Source organism: Lepus europaeus, chromosome 5 (genome assembly GCF_033115175.1).
Source record: "Lepus europaeus isolate LE1 chromosome 5, mLepTim1.pri, whole genome shotgun sequence".
Lineage (NCBI taxonomy): Eukaryota > Metazoa > Chordata > Mammalia > Lagomorpha > Leporidae > Lepus > Lepus europaeus.
Genome location: NC_084831.1, coordinates 108,787,273 through 108,806,510, shown reverse-complemented (window position 1 = coordinate 108,806,510; position 19,238 = coordinate 108,787,273). Strand labels below are relative to the sequence as shown.

At 39.6% G+C, this 19,238-nt stretch overlaps 1 protein-coding gene across 1 annotated transcript; it reads right to left on the bottom strand.

The window, feature by feature from the left end:
* Positions 1–1,866: 1,866 nt before the first annotated feature.
* Positions 1,867–18,954, bottom strand: LOC133760920 (bile acid receptor-like). Its single transcript, XM_062193498.1, has 10 exons — positions 18,865–18,954; positions 16,434–16,799; positions 13,936–14,076; positions 9,328–9,467; positions 9,131–9,235; positions 8,903–9,002; positions 7,221–7,334; positions 6,685–6,816; positions 6,416–6,529; positions 1,867–2,884 (listed from the first exon to the last, which is right to left on the bottom strand). The coding sequence occupies exons 1-10, from the start codon at positions 18,926–18,928 to the stop codon at positions 2,637–2,639; spliced, it is 1,524 nt and encodes a 507-aa protein (XP_062049482.1). The 5' UTR covers positions 18,929–18,954; the 3' UTR covers positions 1,867–2,636.
* Positions 18,955–19,238: the final 284 nt, after the last annotated feature.

Genomic DNA, 19,238 nt, shown 5'->3' with positions numbered 1-19,238 from the left:
ACTCTGGGTTCCCGCTTATGCCCCCACTCTGGGTTCCCGGCCCCACCCCCACTCTGGGTTCCCGGCTTCACCCCGACTCTGGGTTCCCTCTTCAGAAACAACTCGGCCCCTTTTACCTTTGAAGAAGTAATGGCAAACCAGGGGCTTAGTGTCCCAGCGGACTGCTGTCTACGATGGCGTCAAAAAGAACCCCGAACTTCTGCCTCCGAACCCCAGGAAGGGCGGGAAACATCTCTACCAGCGTGGCGCGAAGAGCGGAACCGACCGTTTGCGGTTTAACGGCTAAATAACGGTCAGCAGCGCCAGTTGGCCACGCGCACGAGACCTACATCTCGCGAGACTTCCTTTCTCGCTGGACATAATCCTCCTCTGGATTCTGTTTGTGCTTACGGGTGGCTTTCCTTAAACCGAAGCTATTGTCCTATTGTCACAGAATGCCGGGAAGAGTGTCCGTGTTAGATTGTAGCTAGAAGTCAAAAATCTATTTCTGGCGTTCTTTAAACGTATGCTATTGTCAAAGAATGCCGGGAAAAGCGTCAAACACCGTGACGGATTGTAGCTAGGCGTCAACAATCCATGTCCGCCCTCCAAGGGCCCACAATCTCAGAAGGCAAACAGAGGTGCCAATAAGGCCATGGTGCTGTGTGAGTAAAGACGGCACGTAGAGAGGGCGGCGAGACGTAGGGGACACGGCAGCCCGCGGCTGCCCGCTTCAGTCAGGGCCTCGCGGAGAGGAGGGGTGGGAGTGGGCCGGCAGTAAATGAGGACAGATGCCGGCAGCGACGCTGGAAGTGGATCCGCCAAGATGGCGAGGGTGTGTGAGCACCACGTGCAGAGAAGGGCAGGAGACGGGACCGGACGCTTCGGGAGCAGCCGAGAGGGGCTCGCGAGGGCGGCCGGCTTCAGGTATTACGGATGAGCATCATCTTCAAGACTGGAGTAGCGAGGGCGGCAGGAACGGCTGAAGCTGATGCGACCGGACCTGACACGTTGTCACGGTCTCCGTGAGACGTGCGGAGGAAAAGGAAGCGCCAAGGGCGAAAACATCTGGGAAGTGAAATTAGAGCTAGGTGGCCTGCTAATCCCAGTGGAAAGCCAGGAAGCGGTCTCAGATGATAGTCTGGCTTCAGGTTTGGATAACGCGAAATGTTATCTCTACTCTGGTGCTAGTACCTGGGTAAGGGCAGCACGCGGGTGAGTCCCGTTTGGAATATAGTATTAACTTGGCTTTCTTGCTCTAGATAGCAAAACTATTTTGTACAAATTTGTCAGGATAGTGTCCGCTAAAGTTAAAATATTTTTGATATGGAACAGAAGATGAGTTTAACCCCCCATGTCATTAAGGAAATTGAGTTAAGAGCCCTCAGGGGGTCAGCGTTGTGGCTGGCGCAGGCCGTCTGCGGAGGAAGATGGCGGGAGGGCGCATGGGAGACCCGGATGAAGCTGGCATCAGCCAGGTCCATCGCAGCCGCTGCGGCTTGATGCGGAGTGAACCAATGGGTGGAAGACATTCTCTCTCTCGGTGTCGGTCTCCCACTCTCTCTCACTGTACCTCTGCCTTTGAAGTAAATAAGTAAACACTTACAAAACATTTCCCTAAAAAAGAGAAGACACTCCCTCCAAGATATGATACCAGGAATATACACAAGCTACTTCCTAGGGGCAATGATTGATACAGTTAATTAAGATTCTCAAAGTTAGGGGTGTAAAAAAAAGTTGGAGGTATAAATCCAATACTCACTTATTTTTAATTTTATAATAGTGAAAAATTCAATTAAGTTTTTTTATTTATTGAAAACCAAATTCTACTCCTAGTATTATAGAAACTTAAATTCAGAGCTTTTATTTACTTATTCCAGTCTTTTAAAATAGTGCCACAATAGAATTTCTCACTTTTCATGTACTTCAAGAAATTTATTTTATACATTACCGTTCTATACCAACAAAGGGCTAAATGCTTGTGGAAAGAGTTCAGGTTTTAAAAACACCATCTTCGTTTTTTAAAAATTGAAAAAAAATCAAAATGTATGCCAATTTTTCTAATATATCTTAATAAATTTTAATGGTCTGTTATCTTAATGTCTTCAATATCTTATCACACATTTTCTCATCTGGACTTCTAAAAGCTCTCTTTTTTAAAAGACATTAAGAAAAGAATTGTACAAAGTTTGCTCTCCTTTAATGCTTCATAAAATACTGTAACAGGAATAAGTTTAAAGTGTTAGTTCCTTATTTCATCAATTTGACCTTAATGAGGGTCCCAAACTGCTTCTATTCCAATTACAACTGTTTCCACTAGCTAGCCTTTTTCTTGTCTATAAGACATCTATATATTTTCATTCAATTTTCTACATTAAAAAAAATGGAGTTTCTTTCAGCAAGAACTCTGATTCCTCTTGAAGGAACCATGCACAATGACCATTGCTTCTTCTGGATCCAATCTTGGAAAGAGTCTTAGATGGACCTCTAGTGGCAGTCCTATATTCATAAAATTTAATTAGCACTAATGATGTCCATTTTGTGGTGATACATTGATAACAGCAATCCTATTCATGTTTTTCAAAAAATGATTCTATGATGACAGAGTAAACAATTTAGATTACAAACTTTAAGACAAACCACAACATCCTAAAATTTCAACAATGTGAATACAAATTCCATTTCTCAGACAGTAATGTCATCAATTTGGGCTCCTTTGTTTTCCAACCGCTAAGTATCTCTGAGTGGTTGTGATTCAGAGTTCTTAGTTCAGTAAGCTTCCCTATGAGACGAGCAAAATGCTGTAGGTCCTCTGGATGATAAATTTTTGAATATTTATACAAAATTTGTAAAACTGGTTCTTGTAAATTTTCCACAAGTTGCTTATTTTTAAGGCATGGACGATCTGAAAAAAAGAATCATGATATTTATCTTAATGTATATTGGGAAGTGGTAAAAGATAATGAATTCATTTAAAATAATGCAGTGTTTAATAACAAAAGCACAAATATTTACCAAATCATTATTATATGCTAGATATTATGCCAACTAATTTGCCTCTATGTGAGTTATTTTTCATAAAACTTTATGAAGTAAGTCATATTATTAAAGAATTAAGTAATTATTAGAGAATTAAGTCACATAATTATATAATGAGCATATAAGGGGTCCTAAAAGGTCACAGAAATGCATATTATGAAAAAGCTAGCCGGCGCCGTGGCTTAACAGGCTAATCCTCCACCTTGCGGCGCCGGCACACCAGGTTCTAGTCCCGGTCGGGGCACCGATCCTGTCCCGGTTGCCCCTCTTCCAGGCCAGCTCTCTGCTGTGGCCAGGGAGTGCAGTGGAGGATGGCCCAAGTGCTTGTGCCCTGAACCCCATGGGAGACCAGGAGAAGCACCTGGCTCCTGCCATCGGATAAGCGCGGTGCGCCGGCTGCAGCGCACCTACCGCGGCGGCCATTGGAGGGTGAACCAACATCAACAAGGAAGACCTTTCTCTCTATCTCCCTCTACTGTCCACTCTGCCTGTCAAAAAAAAAAAAAAAGAAAAAGCTATTCATGCATTTCATTTTTTTGCACCCAAAATACATTTACCTTTTAATTCCATTTTCCATGAACTCTTTTTTTTAATTAACTAATTTATTTATTTGAAAGGTGGAGTTACAGAGAGGCAGAGGCACAGAGAGACAGTGAGAGAGGTCTTCCATCCACTGGCTCACTCCCCAAATGGCCGCAACAGCTGGAACTGGGCCAATCCAAAGCCAGGAGCTAGGAGCCTCCTCCAGGTCTCCCATGCGGGTGCAGGGGACCAGGAACCTGAGCCATCTTCCACTGCTTTCCCACAGCAGAGAGATGGATTGGAAGTGGAGCAGCTAGAACTTGAACCGGCGCCCACGTCGGACACTGGCACTGCAGGCGACGGCCCCACCTACTATGCCACAGCGCTGGTCCCTCCATGAATTTTTTTAAAGTACCTTGTATAAGAGAAACCATGGCATACTTCAAATTTAAAAAGATTAATTTCCTGAAAGTTAACAAAATCTAGCTGTAAAATATAAGAGCCAACCAAGAGTTTTTTAACAGGCAGCATTCATTCATAAGATCATCATGATGGAGATACAGGAATAAACATAACAGACAAAATTTCCTTCCCTCATTGAGCTTCTATCTGGGGTCTGGGAAGAGTGGGGGAGGAAAAATATACATATTTTAAAAAGTAAAAATAGGGGCCATGGCTGTGGCATAATTAGCTAAGCCTCCGCCACAGGCACCAGCAGCTCATAAGAGCGCCAGTTTAAGTCCCACTTGCCCTACTTCTGATCCAGCTCTCTGCTATGACCTGGGAAAGCAGTGGAGGATGGCTCAAGTCCTTGGATCCCTGCACCTGCCTGGGAGACCTGGAGGAAGCTCCTGGCTCCTTGCTTTGGATCAGTGCAGCTCCAGCTGTTGTGGCCAATTTGGGGGTGAACCAGTGGATGGAAGACCTCTCTCTCTCTCTCTCTCTCTCAGCCTCTGTCTCTCTGTAACTCTGCCTTTCAAACAAATAAATCTAGAAAGAAAAGGAAGGAAGGGAGGGAGGGAGGGAGGAAGAGAAAAACAAGCAGTGGGGATGAGGTGGAGTAAGCTAATGGGAAGTATTGGGCAGTGATGCATAGAACTTTGGCTTTAATCTGCATAAAATAGGAAGCCATTGAAGGGTAAGAACAGAAGAATGATGTAATCTGACTTATATTTTTCAGATGCATTCTGGCTACTCAATGAAGAATAGATTCTAGGAGCACAAGGGCAGAAATACATTTGCCAGTTAGGAAAGTGGCTTCAATTAAGGTAGAGACAGTAAGAAGTAGTGAAGTTCTGAATAGATTTTGTGGGTAGAACCAACATTATTTCTTACATATCTGATATGGAGATATAAGAGAGAAAATTTAAGGATGACTTTGGATTATACAACCTGACAGATGGAGAAATAATTTACTAGATGAGGAAAAAACTTGGAGGCAGATGGGACAGGGTTGGGGGAAGGTCAGGAATTCAATTTGAACATGTTAAATTCGATATACCTCTAGACAGGCATCCAACTTGAAATCTAGAAAATTGCAGGTTAGTACACAATGTTGGGAGTGGTCAGCAAATACGTGGCCTTTAAAGCTATGACATATGATGAAATTGTAAAGAAAGTAATTGTACAAGAGAGAGAACTGGGTGTGGGGATAACCTAATCTTATCACTGGGAGAGAGAAGGAGGAATAAATAAAGGACACAGGAAGACCAGCTACTAAAGGAGAAAATCGGGGTTGGTGCTGTGGCACAGGGGGTTAAACCACTACCTGCAAAGCCAGAATCCCATATGGGTGCAGATTCGAGTCCTGGCTGCCCCACTTCGGATCTAGCTCCGCACTGATACACCTGGGAAGGCAGCAGAAAATGGCCCAAGTGCATGGGCCCTGCCACCCACGGGGAAGACCTGGATGAAACTCCTGGCTCCTGGTACTGTGGCCATTTGGGGAGTGAACCAGTGCATGAAAGATCTCTCTGTCTCTCCTCCTCAGTCTCTGTAATTCTGCCTTTCAAGTAAGTAAAGCTGGAGAGTAGGGAGAAGAGGAAATCAAGAGAATAAAGGGTCCTGGAAATCAAAAGGGGAAAAAATGCCTAAGGAGGAAGTGATCAACTGAAGCTAAGTAAAGAGAGTGTATTAAGAGAGAGGATGTGATCTCCTCTGCCAAATATAACTGATGCATCAAGTGAGATGAAAACTAATAACTGATCACTGGAATCAGCGATGCCAACAGTCTGAAGATATTGACAAGTTCTGGTGGAGTGGTGAATAGGGGGCAAAATGGCATTATCGACTATAGAGAGTTCAGAAGCAAATGGAAGAAATGGAAACAGGAGCATGGACAACCCCTTAAAGAAACCCAAAAAGATCCATGACATCAGGAAGGCACTGTTTTTTCAAAATAAATTTTATTTATTCAAGAGACAGAGAGACCAATAGACACAGCTCCCATCCCTAAATACCTCCTAATGACCAGAGCTGGGCCAGAGCCAGAGCTACGAATTCAATTCAGGTCTTTCATATGAGTTACAGGGACTCAGCTACTTAACATCTGCTGCCTCTTAGGGTCTGCATTGGCAGGAAGCTGGAATCAGTAGCAGGAGCCAGGACTTGAACTCAAGGACGCCTACATGGGATGCAAACAACTGAACCATTAGGCCAGATGTCCACCTCAAGGCACTTTTTAAGTTGTAGGAAATTACAGTATCTTTATAAGTGTAAAGAAGTGATACTGTAGAGAAGGAAATTTTCATGAAACAAAATTAATACATTTGGTTGAAAGGAATAACTTAACTACAAACCTTGTGGGTTTTTTTGTTTGTTTGTTTTTTGTTTTTGCCAAATTTAATCCAGACTTTTACTGCTGAATGGTTTTTACCTGAAAAAAGCACAGTTGTTGCTGCAAGCAGAGCATATTCTGTATTAGTTATATTAAGTTCACTCATTCTTCTGTAGAAGTAAAACACTGAGGTGATAAATTCTTCAGTAATACCTAGAACGATTAGTGTGAGAATGTATTTTCATCAGAACATGCATAGAATCAAACATATTGCACGTAGCATTTTTTTCTTAGAACAGTATAAGAAAAAGCCTATGTGATTAAATTTTTCCATCCAACATAATAGCTTATAATGGATATAGTATTACCAGTTAAACTAGAAGAAGGACAATCCTCACTGCAGAATTGTTCTGTAGAATAACTAACACTTCTAGCATCACTCTGAGTGTGAAGGTTCAGGTTCAGTATATGCGTTGAATGACTTGCTATCCTCATAGGACCTGGTCAAAAAGGAAAAATATGAAGTGTTAGTTCCTCTAATCTTCAAAAAGATAGTAAATTCTCTTTTAGAATCCAACATAACTCTTAGATGGAAAACATTCTTAACACATGGTAGCTTTATCATTTTTATTACTAAAACATGAAGCCACCTAAACAGTCATATTTTACAGAAAACATCTCTTCCAGGATGCTATGTAATAAAGAATGACTTTTCTTTAAAAAGAAAACAAAAGCTAACCTATTACATTGGAAAAGCAAATTTACAAACAGTTCTTGTGAAGTATTTATTTCCACACTAACTGGTAAAATAAAAATATAAGAAACATAGCTCAATGTTACATGATTTGTTGCTAATGTTGATGGTAACATTAACAATGAGGTTTAAAAGAAAGCCTTTTTTTACGTTCAGAGGCTGATTCTTTCTGGTTGTAGAGCTGGGCTGCATGAAGGAACATCACTTCGGTTTTTGATCCCTTCTGTAATGCAGTCTGATCCTCACTGGTTAGGTTTTCAAATCCTATAAGGTGATGAAGATATGAAAAGATCATGAAAAGGTAGTTTTCAGATATAGGATTTAACATTTTAAATTATTTACTAGAGAATCCAAAATGCTCCCTAAGAGTAATCATGTTATGTAACTTTAAATCTGAATAAAATTCTTGATGGTAATTTTGTCAGAGCTGGATAATCTTTGCCTATGACAAGAACAAGTTAAATATAGTTCATTTAGTCTTGAGGAATTTGCTTTGCTTCATGTTTTAATCTAAATATGAAACACATTGGGGCCAGCACTGTGGCATAGTGGATAAAGCCGCTGCCTGTGGTGCTGGCATCCCATATGGACCCTGGTTGAGTCTTGGCTTCTGCACTTCTGATCCAGCTCTCTGCTATAGCTTGAGAAAGCAGTAGAAGATGGCCCAAGTCTTGGGCCCCTGCACCCACGTGGGAGACCCAGAAGAAGCTCCTGGCTCCTGGCTTTGGATCAGTGCAGCTCTTGCCATTGTGGCCATCTGGGGAGCGAACCAGCAGATTTAGGACCTCTCTCTCTGCCTCTGCCTCTCTGTACCTCCGCCTTTCAAACAAATCTTTAAAAAAATAAAAAATAAATATAAATCACAGGTCATTTCAAAAAATGAAATGAAATGAAATTCCTGCTTACCAGTGGTCTTTCTACTTTTTACTTGCTGAACTCTTTATTTAGTGGAGCCTTAAGCCTGTGGCTATAAAGTAAATTAGCACTATGTTATCATAAAAATGAAAAAGAAAGGAAGGGGAGGGAGGGAGGGAAATAGCATTATATTCTTAGAATTGTATCTATGAACTACATACATAAAATCTGTTTTCTTTATATTAATAAAAATGAATTATTAAACCAGTAGATAGAGACCTCTCTCTTTCTCTCTCTCTCTCCATCTCTCTGCCTCTCTGTAACTCTGCCTTTCAAATAAATAAACCTTTAAAAAAATTTAAAAACCTGTAAAACCAACCATATTGTTTGTTTTAACTCTTAAGTCACTAAAGTCACTTGAGTAATATTTTTAAATATTTAGATTTCATCAAGCTGATTAATTAATGCAGACAAAATAAACATGAGTTTGCTGTTAACAGCAGCTTTGATAGAAATAAGGGATTTTTATCTTCCTAAAATGTCCGATTCTTTTAAAACAGGGAACTTTTTGGCCGGCGCCGTGGCTCAACAGGCTAATCCTCCGCCTTGCGGCGCCGGCACACCGGGTTCTAGTCCCGGTTGGGGCACCGATCCTGTCCCGGTTGCCCCTCTTCCAGGCCAGCTCTCTGCTGTGGCCAGGGAGTGCAGTGGAGGATGGCCCAAGTGTTTGGGCTCTGCACCCCATGGGAGACCAGGAGAAGCACCTGGCTCCTGCCATCGGAACAGCGCGGTGCGCCGGCCGCAGCGCGCTACCGCGGCGGCCATTGGAGGGTGAACCAATGGCAAAAAGAAGACCTTTCTCTCTGTCTCTCTCTCTCACTGTCCACTCTGCCTGTAAAAAAAAAAAAAAAAAACAGGGAACTTTTTAAAAATATTTAAATAATAAGTTATCTTAATTTTCCTCCAAAGGTAATTACCTGGGAGAGCCTTGGTAAAATCTATTAGCCCATGTATGTGTAGCGTTGCTGTCTCTGAGAGCCACCAAAAGCTCAGTTCAGGATTTGCGTGTTGCTGCAGCTAACCCACAAAAAGAAATAAGATTAGCAAATTTTATTTTCTTGCAAGTAACTATTGAAAATTTAAACTTATATTTGTGCTCATATTTCTTAAGTATACAATATTCTTTGCCAGTAATGAACACATACACATTTCTTGGTTTCCTCTAAAGGCATCAAGTATTTTTGATGAGCTATCACAATGGTATTAATAAATTGATGTTCCTCTTGAGTTAGTTCCATGCTCTCCTGAATCTGTAAGAACACATGAGAGGAAAAAATGTAGCGTCTACTTATTAAAGAAGCAACATTATTAAACGAACAAGAAATTTGATGAGAAGACTTGCCACTTTTCCAGATCTTGTGGTAGACGATACAAGTTTATTGTCCTCTCCTTCCTCTTCCACTTTGATACTAGAGTAGAAACTATTCCGCTTAAAGTTCTTTCGAAGTCTCTTTGATTTACATTGGATTTCCGTGAGCAAACCTGTGATATAAAATTCACATAAATTGTTTTGAGCAATTATTTTGGCAAATAATAGTTTGGATTTGATGAAAATTATCTTAAATAATATATACACATGATCATAGACTTGTCTTTTTATGAAGAACTCTCCTTTGGGTCAAGTATGTGCACAACAGCTAAATTTACTACATTATTTTCTCCTTTTGTTTCCCTTATTAACTTGTCTACTTTAAAGAACATAGTCATCCCAAACATAAATTGAAAATTAATTTTGCTTCTCCAAATTACAAATTTAGACTTTAGAGAAATTTCCATATTGATTATATCTTGGATGCAAGATAGAATGTCAATCGGTAGAGAAGCTAAACTAACATCAACAGCTTTTATCTTTGATTTTTATAAGTTTAAGGAACAGCTTATGATTTTTTTTTTTTTGACAGGCAGAGTGGACAGAGAGAGAGACAGACAGAGAGAATGGTCTTCCTTTGCTGTTGGTTCACCCTCCAATGGCCGCCGCAGCTGGCGCGCTGCAGCCAGCGCACCGCGCTAATCCAAAGGCAGGAGCCAGGTCCTTATCCTGGTCTCCCATGGGGTTCAGGGCCCAAGCACTTGGGCCATCCTCCACTGCACTCCCTAGCCACAGCAGAGAGCTGGCCTGGAAGAGGGGCAATCGGGACAGAATCCAGTGCCCCGACCGGGACTAGAACCCAGTGTGCCGGCGCCACAAGGCGGAGGATTAGCCTAATGAGCCGCAGCGCCGGCCAGCTTATGATTTTTAAAATGAGCTAAGTCAGTTTTTTTCTTTATAAACAAAACTAGTCAGTGATGCTCACTTTATAAAGTAGACAATTTTTATTGATGGTTTGTTGCCTTTATATTCATAGAACTTTATATCATCAACTGACAACTCTACCTGAATAAGAGCAGTTACCATAAACTACTACTAAAATCAACCAAAGATTAATATTTGCCTTTTGTCATGTTTGTCTTTTTTCATGAGTATTTAAAGCATACCTATCATACAAAAAGTATTATATCAGGAGCTGATTCAAAACAAAAATCCAATACCCACGCTAAATGATTTCATTATTTTGTCAGGGAATGAGGTATGTTGGAAAGAGGTTTTAAGTTTCACTGAGTCAGAAATGTATCTTAAAAGGATAGGGAATGGCAGAGAGGAGAGGATACACAAGCGATGGAAGGGGAAAAATAAATTGATAAAATCTCACACAGAAGAGGAAATTATGGTAAAGAATTTCTATTATTTCTAATTGACAAGAATAATTTGATTGGGTATAAAAATTATATCTGTAGACTCCTTTAAATAAAGGAGCCACGTCATCATGGAGTCCATGACATGTGAGAAAAGGGCTTTAGTTTCACTCAGAGCAAAAAATAATGAGATTCACAGTTTGGGGCATCTCTCTCTCTCTCTCTCTCTCTCTCTCTCTCTCTCTCTCTCTCTCCACACACACACACACACACACACATATATATAGTGTTTTATGATGACTTGAATAAAAGTCATCTTCCTTTTCGGAGAGCAAAAAATAAAATAGTCATCTAAAGACTGAAGAACTGATTTAAGAAAAAATGTTTCTAATGAGTTTTATCTCTTCACCTGAAAAAATGAGTTGCTATGGAACTGAGTTGCTGTCTGAGATACTGTACAAATGGTATGGTAGGTAATAACCAGAATGTCATTAAAGTTAAGAGACTTCATAATGATTTTCCAAAAAAAAAAAGGAAGAAACATAAATGTTATACAAGCTACATACCTGAAAATTTTTCTCATGAGAACTTGAAAGGAGAAGCAATAATCAGTGAAACTCAGTATAATTTAATCACAAAATTATGTCAGGTTAATTTCAGTTCTTTTTGGAATAGGATTCTTCAAATGACAGATCAAGAAAATACTTTAGACAAAATATACATGGAATTTAACATGTCATTTTGCAAATCTAGGGTGAGCAACCATATTAAAAAAATGATGATTAATGGATGAATGTCAGTGTGCAGAAAGATTCTTTTTCTGAAGATTCATTCACGTATTTGAAAGGCAGAAACAGAGAGAGAGAGAGAAACAGACAGAGAGAGAAGGTCTTCCATCTGCTGGCTTATTCTCCTATTGGCTACAACAACCAGGGCAGGGCCAGGCCAAAGCCAGGAGCCAGGAATTCCATCCCAGCCTCCTACATGGCAGGTAGGGGCCCAGGTACTTAGGCCATTATCTGATGCTTTCCTGGGTGTATTAGCAGGAAGCTTGAATGGCAGCAATGAATTTGGGACTGAAATTGGCATTCTGATATGAAATGCTGGCATCTCAAGCAGTGGCTTAACCTGCTGTGCCACAGCACTGGCCCTGTAGGAAGATTCTTAATATATATAAACTAGTTCTAGACAATATATTAAACCACAATTTGGATCAATTGTCAATGTTTGGGAGAAATAACCCAAAGATTGTATGACAGAAAAATAATTTTAAAAGGTCTTCACAAACAATAATAGACTGAAATGTAGCAAAGAAAAAGTTTATAGAGGATAGATGTTAATATGTATATAACAGATGCACATAACATGAGTCTCTGACTTTTCCAACACTTCTTGTCAGGATGTACTAATATATTTAAACTGCAAAAGTAGCCCCGCAATGTTTTTGATCCAATTTTTTTAAGATTTATTTTTATATTTGAAAGGCAGAGTTACAGAAAGGCAGAGGCAGAGAGAGAGGTCTTCCATCCATTGGTTCACTCCCCAGATGGCCACACCGGCCGGAGCTGGGTCCATGCAAAGCCAGGAGCCAGGAGCTTCTTCCAGGGCCCCCCTGTGGGTGTAGGGGCCCAAAGATTTGGGCCATCCTCTACTGCCTTCCCAGGTGATAGCAGAGACCTGGATCAGAAGTGGAGCAGCCAGGTCTCGAACCAATGCCCATATGGGATGCTGGCTCAGCAGGCGGAAACTTTACTTGATACAGCACAGCGCCAGCCCACTTATAACACATATAAATACTTTTTTAAAGATTTACTTATTTGTATTAAGCTGCATAACATAAACATAAAACTGCATTAGTGTGTACTGAATAATAATGTAAAAATAAAAATTGAAGATCATTATAGCAGTTTAAAACAGATTGAACTAGAAAAAGAGAACGATGAAATGGCTCAAAATTAATTTAGTAGTAGTATGAGTGTAAGGTAATAGACTTTGCACAAGGCTACATTAGACCTGAAAAGAAAATACTTAATAGTACTTGACAGAGGGACCACTGATGTGATGCAATAGGTTAAACTGCTGCTTGCAACACCAGCATCCCATATTGGAGCATCAGTCGAGTCCTGGCTGCTCCACTTCCTCTCCAGCTCTCTGCTAATGTGCCTGGGAAAGCAGCAGAGGTACCTAAAGTAATTGAGTCCCTGCCATCCACATGGGAAACCTGGATGAAGCTTCTGGTTTCTGGTTTCATCGTGGCCCAGCTCCTGGTGGTTGCAGTCATTTGGGGAGTGAACCAGAAGATGAAAGACCTCTCTCTCCCTTTCTGTCTCTCTTACTGACACTCTGCCTTTCAAGTAAATAAATAAATAAATAAATAAAATAAATAAATAAATAAAATAAAAAATAAAATAAATAAACAAATAAATAATAATAATACTCTATAGAGGAGAAATGATGCCAAAATATTTATGAGGATTGGGACTGGTGTGGTACAGTGGGTTAAACTGCTGCCTGTGATACCAATATCCCATATGGACGCCTGTTTGAGTCCTGGCTATTCCACTTCTGATCCAGCACCTGGAAAAGCAGTGGAAAATGGCTCAAGTGCTTGGATCCCTGCTTCTACTGGGGAGACCCGGATGGAGTTCCAGGCTTCTGGCTTTGGCCTGGGTCAGCCCCAACTGTTGCAGCCATTTAGGGAGTGAACCAGGAGATGGGAGATGTCTCTCTCTGTCTCTCTCTCTCTCTCTCTCTCTCTGTAACTCTGCCTTTCAAATAAATAAATAAATCTTTTAAAAAATTTATAAGAATCAAATGACATCACTTCATTTAAGCAAAAATACAGTGAACATAGAAAACACTCAAAAAGACTAGGTACTTTTATGTCTATTTCTGTCTGTGGAGTTGAGTTTTAATGCTTATGTGTTAATTGTCAGTACATTCTACATTCCTAGGTATCATGATGGCTTTTGGGAACTACTCATTTAAAATTCTGCTCTTCCTGGATGTTTTATGTAACGTTAGGTTACTAACCTAAGTAAGAAGAAAGTATCATCATTTCCAAAGCTAGAGCAATATAGAATAGATCAGGGTTTATGGAAATAATTACCTACACTGGTAACTTGGTCATTGTAATTGAACAGTTGCTGGAGAAATAGCTTACATCCAAACAAATGCATAAATGTTTAAAATGACAACTTGAAAAACATGTTAAGTTCTCAGAAAAGAAAAATTAATCCTTCTTTAAACAAAACAAAAAAAAGATAATGACACTTACATTCTGCCAACATTCCTACTGCCTTACACTTTCTCAGTCTGCACTCTTGACATTTTCTACGCATGTACATGTCCATCTCACAGTTACCACCATTCTTGCAACTATATACTGCATTTTTGGTGATACTACGTCGGAAGAAACCTAATAACAAATTTTTAATAATTTTACTATGAGTATTTTTAGTAACCTAGCATTTTCAGTAGTATACACCTACACAATAGAGTTAAGTAGTCAAGTTAACAAAATTATTTCAGTAAAATGATTTTCCCTCAATAAGCAGGGTTTTTTTTAATATACATTTGTCTGGATAATTGTCTTAATCCTTTCATGGTTGACATTTTCTATTCAATGTTTGCTCCTTTCAACAATCACATCTGGAAATTAAAGCAAATGACTATCCCCCTAAAGACAACTCAATTTTACTTTGACTATAATATATCATCTAAAAACGTCTCCAAGACGTTTTTATCAAGATTCCATGAAGTTTCTTTCAAAGAATATGTGGTCATGTAAAGTAACATCATAAGAAAAACATCTCTTCTCTCCTCATATGTCCACCTCAACCCACCAAGGAAGAAATATTCTTCCAAACTTGTTCTGTCTGTTCCCCCTTTTAGCACTACCCTAGATGAGAAAGTGTTGCTAGCTTATTTGGTCTGAGACAATGAAGATGCCATGTTTAGTGGGAGAAATGAAGATCTACACTTTCTCTGTTACTTCTTTACTCAGGCATAGCCATTTCTCTTCCCATTTCCGCCCTCATTTCCTGTTCTCTGCAATAAGCCCTCCTATCTTTCTCTTCTTCCTTCTAAGCAGTGAAGTTGATAAGCTTAGTCAATGCTTTCTTAAAGTCTTCCATATCCTCTTTTTCTACTGACCCTTGAGAATGAGGGGTTTTATGATTTACATTCAACACAGAGAGTAAAAATCTCAGTCTGGGGGCCAGCACTGTGACATACCAGATAAAGCCGCCACCTGCAGTGCCGGCATCCCATACGGGTACCGGTTCAAGTCCCAACTGCTCCACTTCCAATCTAGCTCTCTGCTATGGCCTGGAAAAGCAGTAGAAGATGGCCCAAGACCTTGGACCCCTGCACCCATGTGGGAAAATCCAGAGGAAGCTCCTGGCTCCTGGCTTCAGATTGGTGCAGCTCCAGTCATTGCAGCCAATTGGGGAGTGAACCAGCAGATGAAAGACCTCTCCCTCTCTTTCTATATATTTCTCTCTCTCTCTCTCTCTCTCTCTCTCTCTCTCTCTCTCTCTGCCTCTCCTTCCCTCTCTATGTAACTCTGACTTTCAAATAAATAAATAAATCTTTAAAAAAAAATCCCAATCTAGGGGCCGGCGCTGTGGCACAGCGGGTTAACGCCCTGGCCTGAAGCATCTGCATCCCATATGGGCGCCGGTTCAAGACCCGGCTGCTCCACTTCCCATTCAGCTCTCTGCTATGGTCTGGGAAAGCAATAGAAGATGGCCCAAGACCTTGGGCCCCTGCACCCACGTGGGAGACCCAGAAGAAGCTCCTGGCTCCTGGCTTCGGATCGGCACAGCTCCGGCCGTTGTGGCCAATTGGAGAGTGAACCAGTGGATGGAATACCTCTCTCTCTCTCTCTCTCTCTCTCTCTGCCACTCCTCTGTGTAACTATGACTGTCAAATAAATAAATAAATCTTAAAAAAAAAATCCCAATCTAAGTTTCAAGAATTAACTCTCATTCTTCAATCTAGTTTTAACAGCAAGGCCTTGCATTTCAAGAGTAAGCAAATGTTCTTTGATCTAGCCTATTAATAAGACTACTACCTCACTTCCTGTGTTTTTCATTTCACCATTTTTTGTGAGATCATTATTTGGTTCTTCTTGCAAGGGGTGAGTTGTAAGATTCTAATGGCACAACTTCACCCTGAATAGACATGTTTACCTAATACTGTATTGGCCCTAATCATGTCCAGGTCCTGCTCAACTCTCTGTTTGTAAATTTTAAAAGATCTAAGAGTCTTTTAAGTCCTCAAAACTTCAACAAAGACTGCTTCATTCTTTGAAAATGACATTTTCAATGATGTCTTCATGTTCAAACTTCCAATTTACTTTTAAAAAAGCATTTGAAAATAGAATTTTAGAAGTTATGTAATTCAAATTCCCTTCAAATGCACGAGTTATACCAACCACATGAAAAGATGTAATAGTTAACATTCAGCTCTTTTTGAAACATGATTTTCTATTTCATCACATTCATCTACAAATATGGAAACCTTCTGGTATATGATATAGAAGTTTGTGTTTAGATGTAAAAGACCTCATAAAAAATGAAAAGAAAATGAAATCTAAATTTTATATTACATTTTCATGCATGTGATACCACAGATTAATCCCTTTAAACATCATGACTCTGCCAGGTTTAATTTATCAGATTTTAAAAAAGGAAGAATATTCTCATGTGCCTAAAATGTTATCATTTCTGTGAACAGTAAGATTTCATTTTATTTTAACTTTATCCTTACCTTTGCAACCTTCACAAGTAAGCGCATTATAATGATATCCTGATGCTTTATCACCACAAACTACACAAAGTTCTTCCTGTCCCTTAATTCGCAAGGAAGAGTACGTTGATCTGGACCTTTTTATTCCAGGGTATTCATCTTCAGCATCAAGAGCAGTCATGTAAGTGGGTTTGCTTAATTCACAGAAACCAAGTCCACATTGTCCATCACCACTGCACTGTGGATCCAAGCTATAAGGGTTCAAATGACTTTGAAAAGATTGGGACTGTAAAGCTGCAGGAAACTGAGCAGTGGAATACTGGCAATAAGGTGATTCTTGAAAATCAGTGTTGTGAAGTTGATAATTGATTTGTTCTGGCAAAATATCTAGGTTTTTAACATAAAAAAGAACAAATATAAAAAGTCAAAAATTTATAATTGTTTTCAAATTTCAAAGCATTAAACCCAACAGTGAGTTCAACATGTCCACTACATCCCAAGAGTTTGCTGTCCACCATTATAGGCCGACCAAAAACTGAATTGCAATTTATAATAAATGCTACCATCCCAGAGATCTGCAGAGGTCTCTAAGCAGCTTGCAGAAAAAGCAATGGCTGCTAATAGCTTACATGCAATCCAGCCCCACTCTTTAAGTAGAAGTAATATTTACCAAAATTTGAAACGGGAAAATGTTTTCCCCATCTTCTACATTTTCCTTGTTACAAATATAACTGGCTTTTTAGTACATTCAAGCCGGAAACACAGTTTGTAAATTATCCAATCACCTCTCAAAAAATCCAACTAAAGTATACTTTTACCAATTATCTTGTTATTTCAAACAAAAAAAGTATTTTTGCTTGAATGCCTTATTTAACATATCTTAATACCCTCCTTTACCTTTTTAAAATTACTAGATCTTTTCTTGTTTGTTGTTTATCAGGGATAAAGTTACCTATCTCACAGGGTTCAAGACCCAGCTGCTCCACTTCTGATCCAGCTTCCTGCTAATGCACCTGGGAAAGTAGCAGAAGATGGTCCAAGTACTTGGGCCCCTGCCCCCATGTGGAAGACCCAGAAGAAGCTCCTGGCTCCTGGCTTGGTGCTGGCCCAGCCCCGAACCTTGCAGCCATTTGAGGGGTGAACCAACAGATGGAAGATTTCTCTGTATCTACCTATCTCTGCCTTTCAAATAAATATATAAATCTTTAAAATAAACAAACAAACAAAAAGAATGAAATGAATGGGCCACCACTGTAGCATACCGGTTTAAGCCACAATGGCTTACAATGGCATCCCACGTGGGCGCCAGTTCAAGTCCCGATGATCCACTTCCAAACCAGCTAATGTGCCTGGGAAAGCAGCGGAAGATGGCCCAAGTCCTTGGGTCCCTGTACCTATGTGGGAGACCCAGAAGAAACTCATGGCTCCTGGATTCAGCCTGGCTCAGCCCCAGCCATTGTGGCCATTTGGGGAGTGAACAGGTGGATGGAAGATCTCTCTATACCCCCCTCTCCTTCTCTTTCTCTCTCTCTCTGTAATTCTGCCTTTCAAATAAATAAATCTTTTTAAAAAATGAAATGAAACCTGATACTTAAAGGCACTTATAACTACAAACTTCTGCCTGATGTGTACCATACTATTATCAGAAGCTCCCAGATACCACTCACTTCCGGCTTTCAGAATTACTGAATTGCTCCAAAAGGACCTAGGAATATTTAGTATTATCTGTATTTTCCTGTTAAATTTCTAGGTGATTTTACTATGCTTATCCTAGAAATTCTACCACCCAGATTGATAAACAGCATAATTTTTATTAATTCACGTAAGTCATTTTCAATCTTACTGCATCAATGCTAAATATTGAGTGAATACCAAATGACAGCCTGATAATAAAAAGTTATCAGTGAAACAATGTAGCTGTTTTCAAAAAAAATGGGGACTTCTTGGATGATTGTCAAAAAAACTGCTTCTTTCCTCCCAGAAGAATATGACTCATGTTCCATTGGCATGGAAATCAAGAATTCAAAGTAAAAGAAAACTGTATGTAAGATTAAATTTAGAGTATAGCCTTAATCTTTTAATAGAAAATTTCTATTGTCTCCTACATTCTCTTTCCTATCTCTTTCTCTTTTATAAGCCATGAAGATAAAAAGTTCAAGTATCTTGAATAGCTACTGCAAATTACATGTACTAAACTTTGTAAAAACTAGGTTCAGCTAAGCCCTAAAAGTAACTTCAAATTTGTATGCTAATCCTTTTTTAAAATTGAAAACAATTTTAGAGTATTGTGCTTTCTTCTTCATTATAATATTATTTTCTTTTGTATGGAATAATTTACAGTGTTTTGTTTGTTTACTAGTATTATTTTTTTTAAAAAATCTTTGTAGTTAACCATGATTCTTACAAAAACAAAGTCTCATTGATTATTTTACAGGAGGTTTTTGTTACATACCATAGTACTGCACTGGGTCCGCAAGGCAGTGCCCATCAGATGAAGTGACATAAGCATGCGCCATTCTCCAGTCCAATTCTCACTGCTTCATTTACTTCAGTCAACGCTCGATTTTTCAAAATAAAACTTGATGGAAACAAAGTTTGTGTGGACTATTTGAAAGTATGATTCTTAAATCAGTATGACTTTATAAAAGTACAATGCTGTTTCTAAAATATAAAGGATTTAGCAGAATTTATATATGTGGCATTTTTTAAAAGATTTATTTTATTTGAAAGTCAGAGTTACACAGAGAGAGAAAGAGGCACAGAGAGAACGAGAGGTCCTCCATCCGCTGGTTCACTCCCCAGTTGGCTACAATGGCTGGAGCTTGT

Excerpts from the sequence above, each read along its gene's own strand:
- LOC133760920 (XM_062193498.1), bottom strand. The coding sequence starts at position 18,928 with ATGGCGCATGCTTATGTCACTTCATCTGATGGGCACTGCCTTGCGGAC. Across the intron at positions 16,800-18,864 it reads GGACCCAGTGCAGTACTATG|ATATTTTGCCAGAACAAATC; the intron begins GTATGTAACAAA and ends TTAAAAACCTAG. Across the intron at positions 14,077-16,433 it reads TACTTGTGAAGGTTGCAAAG|GTTTCTTCCGACGTAGTATC; the intron begins GTAAGGATAAAG and ends ATTTGTTATTAG.